The sequence below is a fragment of the Cyrtonyx montezumae genome, unplaced genomic scaffold (assembly GCF_038088225.1).
Source record: "Cyrtonyx montezumae isolate F1298 unplaced genomic scaffold, pur_monq_1.0 scaffold_0, whole genome shotgun sequence".
Classification (NCBI taxonomy): domain Eukaryota; kingdom Metazoa; phylum Chordata; class Aves; order Galliformes; family Odontophoridae; genus Cyrtonyx; species Cyrtonyx montezumae.
In genome coordinates, this window is record NW_027071824.1 from 27,073,950 (window position 1) to 27,099,280 (window position 25,331).

The 25,331-nt window shown below is 33.6% G+C and overlaps 1 protein-coding gene across 1 annotated transcript in view; it reads left to right on the plus strand.

Moving 5' to 3' along the window:
- Window positions 1-25,331, plus strand: part of WDR27 (WD repeat domain 27) — a 92,576-nt gene that overhangs the window by 48,944 nt on the left and 18,301 nt on the right. Inside the window, 1 exon segment of the mRNA XM_065735875.1 lies at window positions 4,471-4,569. Coding sequence (XP_065591947.1) covers window positions 4,471-4,569 — 99 coding nt within the window.

Consider the following 25,331-nt stretch of genomic DNA (forward strand, 5'->3'; position numbering starts at 1 on the left):
TATGTGGGCCCAATGTAAACAGAATGGTGGTATGCTAGCCAAAAACTTGTATTATGTAGCAAGGGACTGTGCACCAGATGTAATTGCACTAATGGAGGCAAAAGGAGAATGTCTTACTAATAAATCCAGATGCCTTTCATGAAAGTGTAAGTTTATTTATCTTTCTACCAGATACTCCAATGCTTCCATCTGCTGGAGCTCATTTGAAATATTACACTAAGTAGTCCCTGGAAAAGGATGACTTTGGCCATTCCATGCAAAATTTCTGAAGAAGAAATCTCTATTTGTTTAAGGTCAAATTTAGTATGTTAGATGCTAGGGTCTTTTATTTTTAATTTCCTTATTTACTTATTATCCAAATAATTAATAAATTAATAAATATGTTAAGAAGGCACTGTAATTTAAAACCACAGTGTCTTTCAAATGTTGCTTTTCAGTCTCCATGCAAGAACTGATAAAAAATATTATTCTGTTGTGTGTTCAGTGTTATTAATATTGACTTACTTTCTCCTCTTCCCTTTTCCTGAAGGGGTGTGTAAGCTTGTGAATAGTTTGACTCAAATGCATGTGGCCATGGATTAGACTAGAGGGCAGTTGGAACAGCTTGTACTAAGGTTGCTTTGAAGGCAGAGTCAATTTAATAGCATACCCTCCCTACCAGTGTAGTAGAATTAAGTGGTTTTGCATTTGGACATCTTTCTTGAGGAGAAAAAAAGACTTTCACCCTTCTTCCCTGTCTCTTAATACAAGTTTAAAGAAAGTATAAGCTTGTATAAGGTGCTAAATAAACTCTTACACCTTGGGTTAGTGAAAAATGACTACTCCAAATGTTCTCCAGACTTCAAGTGAATGGAAACACAAGTATGTGGTTATGGTTGCAGGAAACCTGTTTGGAAGCTATTGGTACAGGTAAATGATTTTTACTTTTGGCTGACCCTTATACAGGAATGGAGAGGAAATACCAGTATCTACTGAATCAGTATTTTTATTACAAAAACAACAAAAAAAATCGGTCTTAATATAAAAAAAAGGAATTGACTTTGGCTGAAGTCTGTAGCAGATTATATGTACATACACATTTAGGGAATTACTGAGCACTTTCTAGACTGTTTTGCTTTCTGTCTTTATTAGATTTCATTTACTGAAGAACACGTTCTTCTGCTATCACTGAATTCATATTTCAATATTTTTTTGTTGTTACTGTTACAGTGTCATTTATACATTACTTACTGTTCTTTTTTTACTGTAAAGAAGAAACTGCTAGAAAAACCCAGTTGTTACAGAGCAGATAGTCAAGTTGAATGGCATCACAAATGTAGCAGAATTAGCGTGATGGCAGTCTACAGAATGTTTGTTTGGAGTTATTCCGCTTTTTATGAATACCTGAATTTTATTTCTGTTAATTTTTAACTATTAGATTTAATATTAATTAAAAAAACAGCATTTCTATTGGGAGAAGGTTGTGTTCCTAGTCCTTTTGTGTGTGTTTTATGTGCTGCATTCAGCACTAAGATCACGTCTTGAAAGGTGGGAAGTAAGAGTTTAAATGCTTTGTAGGTTGTCCTTTTAGAGAGCAGTTTGAATACACGCACAGTAGATTCTACTAAAACTATGGAACTTCATAACATTTTTTAAAGGAAATAGATGAGCTGAAGTGTTGATTTAGGAACAGTGTGAAAAAGCGTAAGTTACTAGAATTCCCGTATTTCATGGGATCTATCTTAGAAACAAAAAACAAATCAAACAAGAAAAAAAAAAAACAATAGGGTGTTTTAACATCTGTTTTACAGAGGAATTGGGAATTGGAGACTTAGCCAAAAATGAAGATATTCCTCATCAATTAAAATAAAACTTAAAATATGGAATTGAAAGATAATTTTTTAGTTTTCAAACTTTGGCAAAATTTTGCAAGCCACTGAATTATGATGGAAATATTTCAACTTCACTTACCATCTCTCTCTGTGTTATGTTGTCTTCATTAAAACATGATGACATGTTTCTTCTTGGCTCACACTATGTCTGTGATTTAGAGTGTTTATTCTGACACTTGGTGGTCTCGCCTTCATCTTTTCCTTGTGCCTACTTCCTTGAAAGAGCCAGAGGATAGTAGGTTCAATGAGGAAAACTGTCTGTAAGGCAATTTAGAGTCAGAAGGGATAAAGGTGATGGAGAGTAAAGATAAGAATAGTCTTGTCTTCTTCCTGTTCTTCTTTGCTGAAGATTGTCCTCACTATTAGAACTGTTGCAGCCTTTACGACAAATTTCAGCTGAAAAATAATTAGCTTGCAATATGAGCATAAAGAAATTCATAAGTCCATTTTTGTCTCCTCACGCATGCATCAAGTGTGTGGTCTAGAGAACATATGCTTCATGTCAAGCACCTGAATTCTTGTTTTGTTCTCCAAACAATTCTCCAAAACAATTCTTTTGTTCTGTTTATGTTTTCTATCTAACAAAGTTCTGAAGTTTAGTAAGCAGAATGACATTTGTCCTGTTCTTGCCAACCCTGCAGTTCCAAAGAACATGGAGAAGTGTACAATGACAAAGAATAAGACTTGAATCTTTAATGATAGAAACAACTAAAAAGTGTCAGCATTATTAGGTATTGCAATACTATTGAAACCTCTTAACAGAGTTTCACAGGATGTGGGGGCATTTGATAAGGATGATCTCTCTCTGTTCTTGTGAGTACCCTCTTCAGCTGGTAAGACACAGAGGAACATGTTCTGGAGAGGGAAGTACTGCTCGTAATGCATCTTGCTCTCCTCTCCTGCGTGTATCTCCTCCATGGATGTATCCTGGAGTTTGCACTTCTTACTTCAGCATAATATTTTTCTCATTTTCTTGAGACTTCTCATTAGTTGTATGGGCATGAAATCTGTGGTCTTCACTGGCGCTGTGGTGAAGTATGACCTAATTGTAGTCCTTGCGCCTCATCTTTGCTGGAGTTAGAAGACCACTTCTCTGCTCTTGGAAGGAAGTCCTGTATGAATTCTGCGCTGCAGGGCCAGGTGATATATAAACAGCTTGTCATGAAAAAAAGATCATAACACTACTGAGATAAAACAGGTGTCAAAATCTAATAAATGTAATATCCATTGAGTCATGGTGTATCTGAGCTAAGAATGGAGAGACAGTTTGAAAGGAGGAGAATGGATGAGTACAGTCTTGCTGCCTATAACATAAGGGTAATTTGGGAGGGTGCTGTTAGACTTTTCTGAAAACTTCTCTTTTTAAATCTAATGATCTGTCAATATTGTAGTCTGGTTGTGGTGTGAAGCACATAACCAAAACTCTTAGTATTTTTAAATCGGTAAAGAAGAATCAGTTGTATTGTTTCTTGTATGGAAAATTTCACAGGCAAGAACCTGAATAGCTCTGTATACAGACTATTTACTAACACGTGCTTATAGTTTCCATCAGAGCAAATAATTTCATGCCTACAGACACAACATATTGCTTTATTTTGTGTCATTATAGCAATTTTATCTTGTTTGGGTTCCTCTTGCTTCTTTCTTCCCAAGTGAACTGGTCAAGTTCCTGGTGGTGTAAGTCATTGTAGCTGTAGGTTTTAAAACAAAAATTGCTTCTTGAATATTATTAGCAATTTAATACTTCTACTAACTAGTTTCCTGAAATATGTAAGAAATAGAGAGGATAGTCTTACTATTGTAGGCAATTTCCAATTAGAGAACATTGTGATTTAGGAAGGGCAAAATGATTTCAACACATTCACTGAGATTCTACTACTTTTCTGAGTTAGTATAGAGATATCTGTGCTACAAAGAATCCAGAGGTTAAAATGGATACTTACTTTCCTGTCCATTGTTAGATAGCTGACTGAAGCCCCTAGATAATGTTAATTCTGTATCCTGGATTGAATCAAGAATTTGGGAGGTATATAAACAGGATGCTATTAAGTGGATTTACAGTGAGCCTCTCAGTGAATATAGTCTTGAATAGAATGTTTGATACTGAGGTCTGTCAAATTTCATTGGCATTGGCATGGATTATAGAATCTTTGGAGTTGACTGCTGAGTTTTGTTTTCTATGTGAGACCTTAAGTGTTTTTCAGAAGTTGTCTTGGCCCATGAATCTTTTCATAAATTGGAAAGACTGTTAATTAAGTGCAAAAGATGTTAGGATGTATATATTGTAGCAGTTGGCTGTCTGCAAGTTCAAACTGAGTTGCCTTGTGTCTTATTCAAGGTAAAAAAAAATTGCATACTCCCTATAAACATATATAAACATATATATTTCATTTTTATTAGTTTCAGTTAAGCATTTGAAAAATTATCCTAATTTATAGAAATCTCTTTAAAGATGGGGAGAACATTCTTATCTGTCTAGATATTATGAAACATTCCTAACTTCTGTGCAGGCTGAATCTTTTGCCTTCTTTGTACTATAATTTGGCGTATCCATAGCATCTTAATACTTTGAGGTGAAAATTATTTCATTATTTTTTAGGCTTATATATATGAGATGCATTCGAGTACTGTTTCATATAAACTGTGAGGACACACAGAATCTGTCATTAATGTGGATTTTAGTCCCTTTTTGCCACAAGTCTTTTTTTTCTTTGTAATTAAAACATTTAAAATGTTCATTAAAATAACTACAAAAATAAGCACTTTTAGTTTAAAGAAGTTTTCAGTTTCTAGAGTTGCCTTATAAAAACTTTTTTTTGCAGTATTCATTCAATTATTTCCTTGAGATAGGTAGAATCTTTTAGAATTATCTGATTACAAAAATAATTACTTTATGGTTCTTTATATTTTAACCCTTAGAATTTTTTTTTAAGATACATTGGAAGACTTTTTTTTTTTTAAATTACATATATTGATTGGGGGCTTAAGTCAGATCTTACCATTCCTCAGGAATAATCATACTCACACAGCTTATGGTACTTTCATGTCAAAGGTTAAGAATACTTTTTCAAACTTTTTGTACTGGAATACTCAGAAATCCAGGCTATTTCTGTTCCTAGATTATTATGGACTTCAGCGGTTTACCTCTTCCTCTTCTATCTCCCACTGCTTCAGATTTGAAAAAGAAATAATCATGCTTTCTTTTCTGAGGTTACTTTAGGAATAGCTCATAAAAGGACATTATATGATGTCATCCATTTAAACATAATTATGTGAGATGTGAACAAATGCTTAAGAAATAACCAAAGTTTTTATTTATATGCACATACATCTGCTTTTTTTCTATTTATAACAACAGAAGCTTTATCTGCTGATGTATGTATATGTATAAACATATGTACATAAAATGTGGACTACACAACCCTATAATATATATAAAGTATGTACCCTCTCTCTCAAAAACAGTCATGCAGAAATTTTTCTAGACACAGATTTATACTGAGAAGCTTTATAATTTTGTTTTTCAATAGTATCAAATTTAAAAACATAAACTATTTCAATATTTCTCCTTACTTTAAAGGTAATATTTTAAACAATGATAACAAGGTATGTAAATAAATATATGCATTACCCTAGAGTACACTGTAGTTCATTTTTACTTCGCTACCTCCTCAACAAGAATTGTTACTATTTAAAAATAATTAAGGAATTACATTTCTCATATTTCTGTATATAAGAGATTGTGCTAGCATTTCTGTGATTTTAGAGTTTCTAGAAGTTTTGTTCCTTGTGTATATGCTGTTTGAACTTAGAAAATGTGTAATTACTATCCTGTGATGAACACTATGTATTTCTGCTCTTTGGATTCAGCAGTACAGTACATTCAATAAAAGGGTAAAATTTATGAAAATTTGCTTCCAGATTAAGACTAGTTTAAGAGTTTGTACTTCTCTGCAAAATATAAAAGATTTTATATGCTGAAGAGTAGAAGTGACTTCTTGTAGTCTTGCAGCATCCTGATCTTAAGGTCCTGCTGTTGGAATGGATTTTTTTTTTAATCAGAGTACAAGCAATATAGGCTCAGTTTCAGCATTATGACCCAAGACTTTAAAGTAACCGAGTTAAAATCAGTTGTAGACTAGAGAGGTAGAATCAGCAAAAGATAGAAAGTAAATGCTGGCTATGGATCTGTCAGGCTGGTCTAACACAGTGTGCATTGGGACACAAAGCCTTTAATATCAAATTTTATAAAACATCACACAGACAGTTTAATATCGTTTAATATCACAGCTGAGAAGCCAGATTTGAAGTTCAAGGACCTGAAACTGTTTTCTCAAAGAACTCAGAAGTAAGAACTGTAGATTTGAACCACATTACAAATTCCCCTCTAGTTATGGTTCTAGGGAAAGATTTGGAGCTGATATTATCAAGAACACTTTATCAAAAACAAGAAATATGCAGAAATTGCATTTTTAGAAGGTTAGAACTGAAAAGTAGTTTCTGTTAACTAGGTCCTTCTCTGTAAAGCAGTCTGCAATGCTTTCTAAATAAGTTTTTAGTGGGGAATCAATTAAGAATAAATATGCAGAGGCTTTTCAATATGAGCTAGCATGAAGTTCCAATTGAAGGTATTAGGAGAAGGAAGGAAAAGAAGCTAAGAATATCAGTAAGAAGACTGTAGAGTTGGAAAAAAGCAAGTCACAAATGAATCAGAAAATAATAATCCTATTCCTTGAAAGGAAGACTTTGTGTTAGGCAGCCAGAGGCTCCAACTCTGGATGATTTTCATACCTGCTACTTGTTAGGAATTTAAAATTGACTTCAGTTTTCTTTCATACGAAGTTTGAAAGAATACAGTTAACAACTAGTTTGTGTTCTGAATAACCTCTATGCAAATCTCTGCTGCATTCAAAGGGGAACACTGGCAGGGTAAAGAGTAAGGAGTGAAAACAGGGAAGTGGCTGATTACTGAAATTTGAACATTATAACTGAGCTTTGTGTGTGGAAAGATCCAGCCAGAACTGAGGTGTATTGGCAGCAATCCAGTTCAGTTGTTACTTGACCAGCACCTGTCCATGATGCATTTTGTTCCAAACATTATTACATCCCTTTGTTCCAGAAATAAGGGGAAAAAAGGATCTTTTTAATTCATTTTTTTTTTAATTTACGTGACACCTCATGTCCTTTCATCATATAATTCTCTGGAGTGACTTACAAAATGTTTGCCATGAAACCTGGTACAGAAGAATTGGACAAAAGTATTGGCTTTATTCTGGATTCATTTTCAAGCTGATTTCTTAGTCTTTGGCTCTCGATGCCTCTTCCTGATTTCATTAATTGTTTAAAATTTATATAGGGAAAAGTACTAAGTTTGCTATAAACACTAAGTGAATTTAAATCTATTTTAAAGAATGTACGTTAAGTGTAATTATGTTTTTAAGCTACTATAACTACTAAGTACAATGCAGTTTTGTGAAATGAGGTTAAAATAGGGAATGAGTCTGCTAAATAGGGAAGCTATCAATCATCTCTTTATGAAATACTATTGAAGCAGAATAAAAGCAAATGAGGAGGCTATTGCTCTATGCAGGTTTTTATTTGCTTTTGTCTAGCTGACTGTTGATTTCATCTTTATACAATCTGGGCATACACTGTCAGTGTCCTGTACAATTGCATATTATTTCTCTTAGTAGTAATGCAACTCCAAGCTATGAGGCAGTACATGTGCACATACTTGCATGCACACAGAAATAAGTTTTGGGAATTAAAAAATACAATCTAAAAAACATAATCTGAGTTCAGTATTGGCCTTACTTTGACTAGAAGAGTGGAATAGACGATTTACTAAGGTTACAAGCAAGCTACCCATTCAAAATAACTATTTAAAAAAACGTACTATACATTATTTTAGGATATTTGATGAAAAAATAACAAAAATAAAATTTGTATGTTTTGTAATGTGGAATATCGATTGTTTTCCATCTTTGCTGATAGTTTTAAAGCAAGTAAGCTTATGACAGTTTGATGTCCACCCAACAGATAAACAGATAGCTTCAGGTAAAAATAGCCTTCTCTTCCGAAAATTAGACTATAAGAGAAAAAGCCCTGAGCAACCAGGACAGAGTTACATATTCATCTTCCTCTTGTTAGGTTGGATGGTATTATTTCCTGAAGTCCCTATAAACTGAATTATTTTGTTTCTATGATACTGCGTATGCACCAGAAATCTCCAATCATTGAAGGCATAACATTTTAAAATTGTCATTTAAAGAAACTTTTCTATTTTTTCATGTAAGTTACAATGCAAAGTTGAATTTGCTGAATTGGAATGTGAATTAAACAGGCCACAAACTGTTTTATCAGTAAAATGCATATTTTACATGTATGGAAGGTATTAATTCAAATATTAGTCTGAAGAATAATTTTTTGGTGTTAAAAGTCTGATTTTTATGTACAGTGAATACAACTATATTTCAAATGGTATTACTTTCAGATATATTTTTATTGTGACAAGTTTATGTTAGAAACGGTCAGTAAGTGTATTATTTGGCAGCTGAAGAAATTTAAATTAATATATCTGGAAGATGCTTTTGCAGCTAGGTTTACTTGAAAACCTTTGAAAATTTCATAGTAATTTTTTCTGCACCTGCTTGGAGGGAGACAGTGTTCCTAGTAATGAGATTTGCTTGTGGATCTCTCAGACTGTAATACAATTATTCACTAAAACCATCACTTTAGTCAGAATTGGCTACAGGTAGTTTTGGGGTTGTTTTGGATTTGTCTGGAAAAATGAGTTATCTTTTACTAGCTTCTAACAGAATATACTTTTCCTCGTGGCAACATCTGGAGATTTCACTTTAGGACATACTGTATGAAGATGCCATCCTTATGTGATTTTTAGTTCACTGCTGATAGTTCACTTAATCATGAATTTTTCCCCAGTGGAGGTCACTTTTTAGTGATATGGAAAAAATCTTCTTCTTTCTTAAGTTTGCTTGAGTTTTGGCTTTACCATCAAATTAGTTTTGTGTCATCCCTATGTAGGGTACATTTTTTCCAGAATGATATGCTGCCTTAGGACTCAGAACTATCTCGTCACAGATTAATTCATGTGGATATAAAACCTGTAACCAGCTTCACCTCTGATATGATTTAATTGAAGACAGGAGAACTCTTTCGCGTGGTTCTTTTGACGATAGTGTTTGGTCAAGTCAGTCTAAATACTTCCTCTCATAGTCCCCAAATACATCAAAATTGATGTAAGAGAAGTTTTTTAGCATTTGCTTTTATACTTAAATTTTCTCTGTAAAAGGAATAAACAGCCAGTTGCTAGTCTTTCTGTTCTTTCATTCCCAGAAATCAAATTCAAAGGCTAAAAAATGCCAACAAATTCTTTAAAAATCGCCTTTGTAATTATTTCTTTAAATTAATATCACAGTTTTGAATTCTGCTGGAAGACTAGGTTACATAAATAATAATAATAATAACAAAGCCTTAAAAAGTTTTCTATAAACATCATTTGGTAGACTCCTTTGTCTTCTGTATGGCCCTTGAACTGACCTCCATCGACAAAATAAATAGAGTAAGATGGAAAGTAAGCTTGTTTGAATGCTGAAATGGGAGCTGCAGTCACATCAGAAATCTTCAGAAGGGACACAGCTGAGAGTCTGAATCTTTATGAATAAGAAGACAGAAACATGGGGTAATGAAAAGTGGTCAGAACTTGTTTTCAGGGTAGATAGCTCACTTGACTTAAAATGTGGCAACCCTGAAGCAGAGAATGAACAGAAGACCACTTGTGTTACTCAAGTTAATGAAACCATGCAAATCTAGAAAGAGTAGAAATGGTTTCCAGACATTTGAAAAAGCTGGATACTAAGATTTAAGATGTACATATATTTGTGGAAAAGGTCACTTGGTAAAAATGTGAAGATTAATTATTTACTTTTCCATTTTAATTAACTCCAAAACAAATACATTTTTGCAGTAGGCTACTATTAATCTCAGAAGAGACACTTACCTGTAGTTTCAGGAAATTCAGAGATTGTCCCAAGCTGAACCAACTATACCTATACTATGCCTGTTAAATTTAATATACTTATAAAATCATATTCTCTAAACGCAGTAATGACATTCTTGGAAATTATTATTAAAGGAGAAAAAAATAGTCAATTTTTGTTTTGGCCAAAAGGATACTGCAGACTTGGTAATTATTCTTGAATACACAAATTCTCAAGCCTAATTATTTATTTGCTTTTTTAGAGAGAGAGATCTTCAAGCATCTTCTGTGCTGTGCACAGCTATCTTTAGTTATCTTGCTTATAAGCAACCTATCTTGCTATCTTCCAATTTGTGCTCAAATGAAAGTATGAATATTAAACAAAATATTTGCAACTGCAGTTATAATAGCTAGTATATTTTACTTTATGGTTTTGATGAATTGGATCTGTACATGCAATACATCAACTTGACCTTATGTGTTTTAACATCAAGTTTCCAACTCTTTACATACTGTTTCACAAACATGTCCTTTCTACATACTACTTTAAGATACTGAGGAAGGAATTTCAGTTTTCTATTTTCCTTATAAGAATTAGTATGGAAGCTTTGTCTGAGGATCATCTTTGCCAAGAATTCAACTACATTTGGTGCCTGGTTTCTTGAGAAACTCTTCAAATTTAAGTAATTGCATAACTAGTTAATTTTGAAAGGTTACATGGTTTTAGAAATTCAGCCAAAGACAAAATTACAGTTTATCTTTTATCCTAAATTTAATCCTATTCTAAGTAGCTCATGGAAAAGAAGGTTTGTCAGCTTTACCACCCTCGAGGGCTTCTCAAAGTAGGTCTAATTCCTTAGAGTGCCTAGTTTGATTCCTACCTCTTTATACTGTTTATGTACGTATCTTGGCCTTTGCCTTTGTAAGATTTGCTTTAATGGAAAAACTGAGTAGAGCTTCTAGTTGTATCCCAATCCTGCTATAGGGTTGCTTGAGTGTATAGAGAACCTATTAGAATGACACAGAAGGTAGTCTTACTATGTTTATTCCATTCCCTGATAGTTCGTAACTTAAGTTTCTAACTTTTCAAGTTCGTACTAAATGTCATCACATACAGTAGGAATATTGTTACTTCTGCTGTTTCTAATAAACAGTATTGCTATGTTCCACTTTGTGTAATATGATTTATCAGAAAAGTTTGTTTATACTTAAGAAATGATTTGTAAGCACATACAACTCTGAAGAGGGATGGTAGAATTTAAAAAAAGGAATAGAGAACTAGCAAGGACAATACATTTCAATTTAATCATGAGATACTCAAGTCATTCTAAGTATGCTGCCAGCAAAGCACAGCTGTAGACCACATGATTTTAGATAAATGTGCTTGTACTGGGTAAGCTTCTCAATTCACAGTACATTTGTTATAAAATCTTTACTATAGTTATTACAAATGTAGATAGTCTATTGAGTGGCACTAATAGTCTGAATGATACTTAGGGGTGGTACCAAACAATTGGTTACTCAACTGCCTTGAGTTCTGTTTACCAGGAATCTAGACAGGGAGGGCTGAGGTCAGTTGTGGACTGGAAGGAGATAGGATTGGCTGGGAGTGGGAAGGAAATTCACTGACTGTAGTCATAGGGATAATCTGGAGAAAAGAGCTTCTTGGAGACCATCAGATAGAAAATCAGTGTAAAAAGGGAATGTTGGAGACTAACAATAGGAATTGGAAGCAAAGAACCTACATATGATATTGGAGAGATGAAGAGAGAGCCTAGAGGGAGGGAGTGAAAGCCCTGCAGTGAGAGGTAAGAGCAAATAGCTGCAAGGATAAGAATAATGGTTTATGCAGTTTTAGTTATGTCTTTCTGAAAAAGATAGCAAAAGTGAGATGTCTCATGCTTGGTTTCAGAGATACTTATAACTCACAGTTGATCTTAACACTTCAGAAAATTACTGTGCTCAATGCCTCAGAAAAACTACAATGCAAAGGACTTGCAGCAGAGCTGCCAGACTAAAAAAAAAAACAACAAAAAACAAAAAATATTTCTTGCTCTTCTCACACACTACATAACTGTCTTGCAGGAACCAATAATATAGTACTGAAAGGGATAAGCTAATCAGCATCTGCTTTTCATGCTATATAAAGGAGCACGTAGAAAAATATTTTGTGAGGTAGAAATCTTGTGCTTCAAATACAGTCTCCTCTGGTGTCCTGAGGAACTGAAATGAATAAGCTTTGGCAAAAAGAAAATAGGAAAGGCTAAACATTAGTAGTTTGTTCAACTATGTTTTTTATGGAAATGTTGAAATAAGATAATTAAATTCTAATTCCTATGTAGCCCTCTAGAAAGTTATCTTTCAATTATTTTATTTCTTGACACCTTTTAAAGGTAGTCTGTATCACATATTTTTCTTAACAAAGAGCATTCTGAGAAGGCAATCTTACACTTGATGCTAGAAACTGCTCTGGGGGAGGTTTCGGTTCCACAGTTCCGGGCTTTTTTGTAGAACAGGTACAAAGTGTCTTCCTGCACCTTGATGAAAATCCAGACATTTGTATTCCAAGAAGATTCTCCTTTCCTACACAGTCTTCAAGAAACTTATGGCCAAATCGATTGGCAGTTATGATATAAATGAACAGAGAATTTATAGGATAGCAGAATTCAGCCATTACAAATGCAATTAGTTGTATGCAAGGAAAATGAAGAATGGAATAATCTGCATTCCAAATGAGCTTTTGGAAAAAGGAACACTAAATCTTAGCTAACGTATTAAATGTGAAAAGAAAAACAGACACAACTTCTGTCTCAAATTAAAATAGCAACATAAAATGTTTCCAGCTGTCCAGTAAAGTATGATATAGCCACACCAAACGTTTTGGCCCTGCTTCTGGCAGTGTCTCGACTGTGTACAGCACAACTCGGGAAGGAGGGAAGCAGAAATTATTTAAAGTTGCCTTTTGTACTTATTTTCTTACAAACTTCCTGTTCTTTGTATAAAAAATGGAAGGCTCATAACTGCTAAGTCTTTACTCCCTAGCAAACTTTTCCTATGAACTGACTTGGCAATGGGAGGTTTCTGCATTGTTTTCTTCCATTCTGGCTTGCAGCTTGTGTGGGCAGGAAGGAATAGATCCTGATAAAGGGATCATGTAACTTTCTTTTATTCCATAGAAATAATCAACAGATGTAATCACTGTTGTTCCTAGCTGCTGGGTTTCTATAGAATAGTATTTGAGACGTCTAACAACTACAGTAATTCATTTATTAAAATAATAGTATTGTAATCTGAGGAGATTGATTTTATCTATGTTTACTTCCTAATTTTGCTGTGTCTACTTTGTTTGGCATATCTTGCTAGCTGAGACATCCTGTGACATCATTTTTTATTTTTATTTTTTTAGAGAACTGTAGCAGTATCCCATCCGGGGATCTGCTTAATTGTGGAAGAACCTTTCTTTGAACAAATAGATCATTTCCTACTGCCATATTATACTATACTACAAGCCTACGTTTGGGACTTTCTCCAGTGTTTATGTGCTTCATTTCTGCTCTTCTATGAACATCTGGAGAGAGCCACATTGATTTCTGCCATTGTCTTTTTTGTCAGGATTAGCTAGTCAGGTGGCAACCTATACTGTGCTCTAAAGAGAATTTAGAGGAGAAAGACATACTATGCATCTGCAAGTTGTCTTTTAATATCACTTAAGTAGGCATGTTTCACCTGAAAACAACTGAACAACTTCTTAGGTCAGATAAAGATGCTTAAGAAGGATCAGAAGAGAATGATGGCTGTAACGTGAAATTCTAGCCCATTTATTTCCAGTGGTTTATTTTATTTCTGGTTTCCAAAAGAAGCTAAACAGAAGACTCGTTCACTACCAGTTGTTACTGGAAGTGGTGAGTGAGTGAAATAAATAATAATAAAAGAAAGTGTTGTGATATAACTTCTATTTACAAGAGAATGAAAACAAAATAGTTATAATTTTTTCTAAGGCTGATCAATTTCAATTTAGAAATGTTTTAGTTTCCATCATTGATCTTATTTTAGTATTGCCATTTTATTCTGTCAAATAAGTAATAAAATATGAAACATCTTTGCTTATATGATGTCAAACATGGAATAGCTTAAGACATGAATGCTGAAGTACATTGCTGTCATGCTGAGTTTCTCATCAGTCAATACCCCCAAGTACTTCTACCTAGGGCTTCTTTCAATCAATTCTCTGCCAGCTTGTATTTGTGCTTGAGATTGCCCTTACCCAAGAGTAAGACCTTATACTTGGCCTTGTTGAACTTCATGAGGTTTACATAGACCCACCTCTCAAGCCTTTCAAGGTCCTTCTGGATAGCATCCCTTCAGGATATTGAGTGCACCAAATGGCTTAGTGTTGCTAGCAAACTAGACCGAGGATGTACTCAATCCCATTGTCCATGTCATAAACAAAGGTCTTTTATGGTGCATGTCCCAATAGAGACCCTTGAAGGATGCCACTTGCCATTGTTCTTAACCTGGATATCAATCTGAGATATTATATGAGACATCTAAAAAAGTCATAGAATGATCTGAATTGGAAGGGGCCTTTAAGGACATCTACTTCCAGTGTCCTGCTATAGGCAAGGACACCTACCACTAGACCAGATTGCTCAAAGCCCAACCCAGCCTGGCCTTCAACGTTTCCAGGAAGAGGTTATCCACAGCCTCTCTGGGCACCCTGTTCCAATGCTTCACTAGTGATGGGGAAATTCCACAACTTGCAGAAGATGGGTGAGAAATGGTTGTTCATATTCATGTTCATGTTGGCCACTTAATTTCAACGTATGTCTTACTTATTTTATTATGATTATTTTTTTCTCCTTTTCTACTTCAATCTGAAAATATGGATTTTAACTGTGAGTAATATGGATATCATCTAACTAACCTAACTATCCTATATAAGATCAGGTGTTATTGCTCTGATACGGTTATATTCCTAATTTCACACCTCAGGATTTTCCCTTGCATTTTTTTTTAGTGCTCAGGTTGATTCAGCTGTTATCCCATTATATAGATGTTGTTGGTGAAATGCTATCAGAAACAACAGTAATAGGAAATCTAGGGAATTACGAGCTCTAGTCATTACCATTTTGACCACTTTATTTTACAACTTTTTTGTTTAGGACTAGCTTTCCTACTAGTAAGAACAGAAACCACAGACAATTAAAATACTGTCATTATTTTAAGTTTTTATAGCTTTCCAGGGATAGTGTGGAGAAAAAACCCAACAACTAAAATCTAGTGATTCCTGTGATCTTGAAGTTTTATTTGAAAACTTTCTCTTCAAAGAGTAAAATTTTGAATTGCTGTGTTGTCTCTTTTGGAAGCAGAAATTGTGAAGGTTTTTTTTTTACTTGTTGTAAGTGTATGGCTTGCTGTGAATAATTCAGAAACTCCCTTTTGATAAGATTTCAGTCTGCCGTTTGTCACACAAAATAACTCGGTGAACGTTTTGTGAAACATTTTTGGAGAAAAACACTAGATTTCATCATTTTAAAAGTAGGCTGTCATCACCACAACCAGATAATTTATACAATTTATATTTAGAATCTACTAAAGTTTATATTCAAAAGAAATATACACATAAAAAGCTTCTTATGTTTGCTTAAAAAAAGTCCTAGAACTATACACAGATTTTGCTGAGTTCATGATGCCTGTGGTAATTTGTAAAGAAATAGCAAGAAAATATTTCTGCTATTTCAATTATCTTCAAATAAACATCACTGTCATTTTCTGAAGAAAAATCTTTCACTAATTATTCAGTGTTACCCTGGTGCCTTATACATGATTCTATGAATCATATTCATAGAATATGATTCTATGCCCTCACAATGAGCCATAAAACTAAAAGACCAAATTTTCTTATACATGCATCCTTTTCTTCAGTTACTTAAATAGCCCCACAGTCTTCAGATTATCACATACACAGAGACTATGGGAAAAAGGAAGGGTTAGCTAAATCCTGGAAACATTCCAGGAATATCCAGTATTGCTCTGTATCAATATGTGTCTGAATAAATGCATAGATTTATCATGTACGCACACCATTTCCATCTAGATACATTTAGAATGTTCAGTAATAATGAAAGTAGTACTTTTCTCTTAAAATACAAAAGCAGTGAAATTCCACATTTAAATGAACTGTTAGTGCCAGAACATCTTCTAGAAAGTTCACTTGGCCATTTTACTTCTGCAGAACATTAGTCTTGATTAGAGAGTTTGATTAATAAACTTAAGATGTCATATTGTCTACTTTCAAATGTATTATAATTTTTATAACAAAATATAAGTTACTGAATCAAGAACTATAAATATAGATTACTGAAACAAATAAGAACTATATTTTTCTGTCCAGAAAAATTCTGTATTTTTCTTTTATTAAAAGAGTTGATGATAATTGACTAGTGGAGTATGAATCTTATTTTTTACTATTATGCAGAGAGAAATTACAAGAAAAGACTTTGTAATGATGCTATTTTTAGTATATTCAAAAAGAGATAAAGTGTATATACATCAGCTTAGAAGTTTTGAAACCCAACTTTTCCACATCACCTTCTTCGCCTGGCTCTGCAAGGTGTGGCATACTTCAGGCAGTGAAAAATTATGTACGGAATGGATATTTTTATTACGGGCAAAGGATGTTTTTATTACAGTGCAGATACTGATCATATGTAGACAGCTTGAGCCCATTAGCCTTTACGAGCTATGTCTCAGAAGTCACCCTGCAGTGTCTGTATAATAACTCCGATCTTGTATTTCACTAAAATTAATTAGCTCTCCAAAACCTTGTCTCTGCAAAGTGTAGTCCAAAGACATCTGACTGGTCCTGCACATGGAGGGCTAGTTCTTGTCAATGGGAGTTTATTCGTGCAAGCCCTGTGCATTTACATTCTCTCTCCTTAACCGTTTCATGAACTCTCCTTACCTTCCTACTTGCCAAACAAAATACTTAGCCTACTGCGTTTTGTGCGGTCTTCTAAATCTTTCCAGGTGCCAGTTAAAGTTTCTACTTTGCTTGTTTCCATCTCAGAATCACCAATAGATCTTCACTGGTTTAGAACAGCTGACTGAAATGTAAAATGCACCCGTGCAGACTGAAATACTGTTTGTTATACCTAAGATTTTAGATTTAAAATATAAAGATAAAGAGTGTAGCACAGGAGCTTTTGTAAGAGTGAATAATCAGAGGTTAGTTGCCTGATTTGAATGTGGATTACTGGGGGTGAGAAGACTGCAGCAGTGAAAAGCAGAATTTAATTTCAATTATCATATTTCAGCTAATAATCCTATTTTTTTTAAATGCATAATGTCAAATATAGGAAATAATATAATAATAGAAATGAAAATAGAAATTTAAGCTATATAATTCTAAGAAAAGTCATAAAATGAGTTTATGTTTTATGGAGAGTATGGCAGAAATGTTATTTTTTCATGTACTTGCTTTAGAGTTTCATAAGAGTAACAGATACAGAACCAGCAGATGAATCTTGAGAACATCCAAGAGACTGTATTGTAAACCCAATGTCACATGATGTCTGACAAAATTTTGTTGTATCTAACAGAGTATAACATTTTCTCCTCTGATTTAACCAAGGTGGATTTATTCCATTTTATGTTTGGGGCTGATTTGCTATGAAACTTGAATTAATGCTGTATTTGATATAAAATGAAGACATACATTTTTTTTTGCTTAAGAAGCAGTCTGAATGCCTAGAGGAATGTTAGTGAAAATGATGCTCATAAATGCATGCTGTTTATTACTGTCAAGTAATAATAATTACAAAATATTGTTATTTGGGAAAAATCCCCTTTTCACTGTGCTGTTTTAGTTAAATATCTGTAAGGACTCATCTTACCATTAAAAAAGTATTAAATGAGGGACTTCTTAGCTGTGCTTCCTCATAAAATTTTTAAGGATTTCCAGAATTCTTTCTCTTACTTGCAGAATGCTGTATTTTGAGTACAAGCTATGGGCACAGGTTACTGTTTTGTTTTTCTTGTAAACTGTACATGATCTAAGAGTTTTGAATAAGTTCCAGCTAGCATCTGAAATGTTGGCTTCTGCTATATAATACAGCATTTCAAGTTCTGCCATGTATAATGTATCCATACAGTTATATTATGCTGCTTACTGAGTGTTTTTTTGCTTCTAAGTATTTTTTTTCTCCAAATTTCAAATTTACTTTATGTTTGGAGTTTGGAACAAATTCTGTCTATGAATGACTCAACTTCAAAACGTTTTGATTGCACTGCAGAATATGATACACTCTCCACTGGGAAGTTGCTAGCTTGGCAGGGTTAGCTGGTTTTCCCACTGTCTTACCAAGTGTTATGCAAGCGCTGCTATCCCATGACTTGAGCAGCTCTTGTTACTTTTACTTTAGATACTGAAACGGAATGTTTAAAAGCATATTGCAAATAATAATAAGGTCCTTCAGGAAAGTTAGGTGCATTATTTCAAGATTCCTGTAACTGATATAGAGGTCTGCATGGTACAAATATGATTCCACTTTATTTAAGTGTGAGTTACATGCATTTATTGCTTTTAAAAATATATCCTTTTCTCCTGAAAATCTTTGATGATGCAGTATGTCATTTAAAACCATGATTTGGCTTTTGAATTTGCTATGATCTGCAAAATATTTTTCTGAGGAAAAGGTGGATTACCCAGTGATAAAATGAACTTTCTTTCTGTGGGTAAATAGAGATGGGAAGGAATAATGCAGAAACAAAATATATTCTCAGTTCCAGGTCATATTGTCCAGGCACACATAGGAATTATAAATCTGTCAGCCATAGAAGATGAGTACTATCCAGAGGAAAATTAAAACTTAAAAAAAAAAAAACAAGGGAAAAAAAACCAACACACTGATTTACTGATTTTTATGTCATATGGAATAATGAGAATGTGCATTAAGGAACTTCAGGATGTGTTTGTAAGTGGCAGGAATGCTTTAGGATAGTTTATTTTAAAAAGCAAATCTCTATTAATGTTTCTTTAAAAATTCTGATGGTTATATAACTAGTGAAGGCTGACCAAGCAATTCAGCAAAATGAGCTATATTACTTCTTGTTTCTATACAAGGAGAGCTAATATATCAGCATGGACTAAGATTAACCTTCCTCCTTGCCTCAAAAAGAAAATGCAAACCGAACACAAGAGAGTCTGAAGAGGTTGATCTCTGCTTCCCCAGAATTAAGTAAAAGAGAACAACCCTTAATCCAATTGTTTAATTACGTAATGGAAAAGTGTAAAGAAGCAAGAGATATATATTTTTTTCCATTAACCATTTTTGTAAATAAACTACATGACATCAGGTCTGGAATCTAATTGAATGACTCCACTGCAGCTGGGCAGCTGGTCACACAGTGCTTATGGCTGATGCATAGAACTGTTGTAGTTTTTAAGCTCCCACTTCTATAAGTATTTCCTGTTCCACTGAGTTATTTCTGGAGCTTGAATGTGTACTGATTCCAAAGAAGTGATGACAGAAAGTAGAGTATAAAAAGTAGTATTGAAAATCACTTTAGGTTACTAGAAAATTAGATGGCAAAGTGCCTTTCAGTATATCTAAGTACTTATTTTCTGATGTTACTTCATTTATTAAATTTTGTTTCTTTTGTGCTGTTTGGGCACAAAATAAGGCCTCACAATTCAAAATGAGAACAAAGAGAGAGGGTACATCAGAATTCTACTCAAGATCTAGAATAAAGGGCTACCTAAGATCTAAACTTAATCAGAATTAAGTTACTAATGATGATTAGTGGACAATATTCAAACCATACCCACTGTGCAAACTCTTTTCTTACATTTTTATTTCCACTATGTTTACAAGTTAAAGATTTCATGCTTTAAAAATTGGAATGACTTAGAAGTCAAAAATAATAGTGCAACACTTCAAACTAAGAGAACATCAAAGTGACTGGAATTTATGGAGTGGATGGTAAGGACAGCATTTGACAGCAAATGGAATTTTGAATGGTAGAGAGAATATTATATACTGTATTAATTATATGTTCACAAGTCAATAGTGGCATTTTATTAATATTGGAATGAATAACATTGGAATTAATCAGGAAATGTAAGTAGATTGCAAGAACATGTAACCCATATGAATGTATTAGAGGCTTTTGTACCTTTCCAGGACTTTACACACATGAGCGTGTTATGTGTCAGTTACAGACATTGGCAGTATGGACTAAACAGCAGTCTTAAAATACTCAAGTCATTTAGGTTTAAAAGAACTTCTGAATCCAGCTCGAAGAAGGGATTGAAACCTACACAAGGCACTTATTCAGCTATCATTTATTCATTTACTTTATTTATTCATTGTTGAGTTTTTTGTCCTTTAACTTGACTCCTGGAGCTACTTTTGTTGAATGAGTTGCATGCCTCATGCAGACCCATAATGGGTGGTCATAGTAAGTCGGCAGTTAGGGAAGGTCCATCGGTAACAAATAGCTTTTAAGTAGCATATATCATGGGTGGTCCAAGAGTTTCCTGGGAGGGACAATTTCAGGAAGATGCTGTGGCCAGAATGGGAGTGGTCCTCTCTTTTTACAGATGTATTCTCTAAGTCTACTAAGCATGACTAACACTGAGACAGCTGTTCCTCTGGGAAGGAAAGAGATATCATAAAAAAAGAGGATTCCACATATAATGCTTCCTTAGAAAATAGTTGTATAGCTCACAGTCTCATTTTGAATAGCTGACATTTTGTTATCTAAGTGATAAAAATTAGAGTTTACAACTTTAAATTTATAACTACAGAAGCAGATACTGTTACTGAATTGTGGTGAAGTAGTAAAAGATTTGAATATTTGATTACACTTTTTCTGGTGTCTTTAAAAATAGATAAATCTTTGCATTAATTTATATTGTCTTTTTTTTCTTTGAGGGGTGGTAGGGGAAGAATTTTTCTTCACAATACTGTATACAGTTACAGTCTTGTGCTGCTCTCTTGCCAAGCCTCAGAATTTTTCCAGACCTTAAGGTTGAAGGAAATTTGTATGCCAAACTGCTGTAGGGAGACTGCGATTTGAGTTATATTTGCTTACTATGAGTGTGAATCACTTGGATTACCTTGTTATTACAGCAGAGTTTCTTTTTGATGGTTGTTTAAGAATGATACTGCTTCCATTCATAGTACACCTCAATTTGTATAAAGCATCAGTGGTGATACTGCTAATGGTTTCAATACCTTCCATATACTTCTCAGTGTCAGTGTATTTGTCCATTCACAGTGGTTTATATTAACATATTTATGTTGGAGATAGTAAACTGTGGAATTTTGCTATGACAAATCAGTAGGCAAGTAGCCTTTTTTTTTTCTTTCCAGTAATCTGAGTAATATAGCTTTAGTTCACTGTACATGGAGTCTCATGTCTTTTTATAAAATGACAGTTGTACAATAGAAAAAGGTAAATGAAACAAAATGAAGAAAAAAATAAAAATAAAATCATGTTTCTATAAACAGCTATTAGGATTGAATAATACTGTGGTTTTTGTGAATGTTTTCATTTTATCATGTCAGTTGTTTACTAATCTCTGATATTTTTGCTCTTTGGACAAATTATTAACATGTTTTTCTACTCAGCTATTCAGAAAAAGCTGCTTAGATATTTTTGAGTAAAAATAAAACAAAATGACTTATTCACACATTTTTTGTGTTTTTTTCTGTCTTAAAAATGTGAATGTGAACCACCTCTCTGGCTGCCATCTCAGCCTAGTTATAACTGTGATGCTATAATGCTGTCATTGTCATTGAGATAGGCTTATCACTGAAGACATTTATTTATTCACTCTGTTTAAGAAATAGAGGCAATTTTTATATATATGTCAATTAATGTTTGGGGAAAAATAATATTTTTTTCTGATAAGTAAATGCAGATACATCTTTCATGGGTTTGCAGAAAATGACAGCAAATTAAAGTACTATTTGTGCTTTTATGTGTATTTGAACATTTCTAGATGAGAAGCAAACTTAGGCAGCAATCTTTTCCTGTCAGACAGCTGAAAAAATATTTTTACAGAGCTAGATCCCCCGTATGATCTGATACCATGCTGCGGAAGACAGGCTGAGGATAATTAAATCTTGCAGAGCTCTTGGCAGCACTTTCTGTTTTCCATGCGACCTTATCCAAGCTGCTCCACTGTCATTTCAAATAGTCTCTGATTGGTTGGTGGCTCTGCTCTACAGTGCGTAGCCCTGAATTGAACACTACTTTGCTTTGGAAATTCAGTATTGACTGATGTGTCATTTTTGGTTTAATTCTGGAATTCGCCACAATTGCCATCAAATACAAATCAAAATGAGATTGTATATTGGCTTAGTTACCAATATAGCTCCTGATCATAGCTGTCCATATTAAAAATCATTTTAATGTTGATCTTCTTCTTTGTGATACTGAGGTGCAACATTCAAAGTATTTCAAGGACAGTTTAAAAAATCTCTTCCCAGTTCATTACTGGATTTTAAAAAGATACCAAACTATGGAATATTTCAGGAGCTGAAGTTTCTGCTGAACGACCCATTTGTATTATATTAATGGGACATAGATGTTGAGGATGAATGATGAATGGTAGCTTCATATTTTTGATAATCTGTATGATGATGTATGACAAACTTTATTTCTTTGACTTATATAAGTGGCAGTAGAACAACAGTCATGTAAGTATTTGTAACAAAACTGCTGCTTCCATCTGTGCACTTTTGTTTTTAGTGACTTTCTATTTAAAAATTATAGCAGTGGAAAACTGATGGATTACCATGTTCTCAATAAATGATTACATGTCAACAGCTGCATTCCTGTTGAAGGACTTAACAGGGCTGTGAAACTGTCATAAAAGCATTTATCATCTAGGCATCCGCATGGTATTTGCTCTGCAAAGAATCTGTGCTCTATGGAAACTGCATAGATGCTGAGTCAGCACTGTTGCTGAAGAGAATTGAGAAGGAAATAGATCTATAATTGTGAATTAAGTATAGGTAACAAAAAGGTGGCAAGGGAAAGAAAACAAAGGGAGCCACAAGGGTAAAAGCAGACAGAATTACACATTTTGACCAAATCACAGTCACTTAAAGAAGTATTTCTTTGGGAACATCACTAGGGATGTTTTAAACCTCTGGCACGTGAGCCAGAAAGTTTGCAATAAAGTGGTTACATGTATACTTCAAAAGAAATCATTTCACATGCATCCTTGGTATGTCTGCTTCCTTTAACAAGTTCACTGAAAATTGAGAGATTGCTTACCCTTGTTACAGATTATCTTCATACTCCAAGTTGCTTGCATTGTTTATCCTGCTTCATTGCAGACTGTTTTTGTGCTGTAGTGGAATTGTAGAGGACAATATGGTAACAGTGAGTTTTGGAATTTTGCATCAGATTGGCCTTCAGCATATCCAAGGTAAAATATTCCAAGTTCCAAAGAAACTTAATCATGTTTGACATTAGCAATCTATTTTGAATGCCCATTTTAGGTTATTTACTGGAGACATGCAATATATATTATTATAGCTGATGTAATGTGGTCAAAATTGTTTCTAACTGAAATGTTACATTGAGAATAATGATATATCTATACCTCAATTGTTTTAAATCTAGTAAGACTTTTAAAGAATTTAAATAATTATGATAACTAAAAAATATTACTCATTTGTTTTCCCTAATCACGGTCATTTTCTTCCACTTGTGTATGAGAATTTACTGTGCTCTTCCTTTGTCTGTTGTGGCAGTTATGCTATCGTAGAAGGCCACTAAGTTGGTCAGGCAGGACTTGCCTGTGGTGACACCAAGCTGATTGTTTTGTTTTACTGCCACTGTCTTGTTTCACTGCCCCATCAGAAATAATTTCAGTGAAATATAAGGGCAGAAAGTATTTCTATATTTAGAGGAATTGACTTTAAAACAAAACAGAACAAAACAAAAAAAATAACACACACACACACACAAAACAACAAAAACCTGACTGCAAACAGCAGGTTCTTTGTTATTAAGCAAGAGAGAAATGATCTGTAGCTAGAGAAACAAATGTAGAAAACAGCAGGCCTCTTAAGGACACTGAAACTAAGGAAAGTTTACACTGGAAAGAGGAAAAGTCAGATGAAAGTGATATGTTAATAAGGAATGGAGGGAATAATGTATAATGCTTTTTCTCTGCGGCAAGAGGAGTACAGAAGAGAAATTTCTCTGCTGACAAGGAAGCATTGCAGTAGGGAAAAAGAAAGACAAGTATAAAAGTACTGTGGAGGAAGAAAGAGAGTTAGGAAAGAAACAGTAGGTATTACAGATGTGAAATTTTGTGTAAGAAAAGTAGCATTATTTAGTCAAGGTAATAACAACACTGAAGTGATCCAGCAATGTTACGATTTGTTTTAGTTTTGACTTCTGCAAATGAAATAAGAGCCAATGGAAAGGACATACTTTATATGTAAGAATCTTATTAGGACTACCTTATGCCAGCTATACATGTTTTGATAATTACTTGCCAAAATAATTACATTTCATGTTTTCTCATGAATTACTAGATACTCAGAAAGCTGTTTGCACTATCCTACTCTAAATTTATACATGGAAATTATTATTAATATAGTTGCTTCTATTTATTCAAAAGGTACCTTTGGAAGGTGAAGCATTAATGTGGCTCATACCTCACACCTTGACAATTTAATGTTTGTGAATTTGTACTTCCATTAGTAAAAAAAAAAAGAGAGAGAGCAAAATGTTTTGTTCCTGAAAGAAATATATCCACTAGATATATACTTTCTCCCTGTTTCTGATCTGTCTGTGATCAAAAGGAAAAATCTTAGGCAACTTACAGAGAAGACATTGACCTAGATCAGAGTATTGTTCCTTGGAGTCTATTGGAATATAGTTGATAGTGATTTGACTTAAAAAGTACTTCTTAAATTCAATAATAGCAACTTAGAATAAAAGGGCACTAAAATTACTGTACAGAGTTAAACTTAAGAAATGTAACAAATTAGAAATATAAGTAGAACAGAATCTGGAAAGAAAAAAAAAAAGGAACAACTGCATTTTCATATAATGGTAAGTGCAAAGATTTAAAGTGCAAGAAAAGATAGTACTGATAATTATTTTTATAAGTTCAAAAATTCTTAAAATTAACAATAGTGAGAAAGCATTAAAATAAGAAAACCAAATATGGAGTTGAACAAAATGTTATATATATATGCTATATATATATATTAAACTTGCAAGACAATGACATTAGAAATTAGACATACTTCAACAGAATAGCAGATTGTATTTTGCTCTAAATGCCACAAGAAAGAAGTTTGTGTCATGGAACAATAATTTTCATTTATTGTTTACATGTAAGAGTCAAAGAATCATATTGAATACTGAACATCTGGAAGTGTAAACTAATAGTAATGACAGTGTCAAACATAAATTAATCT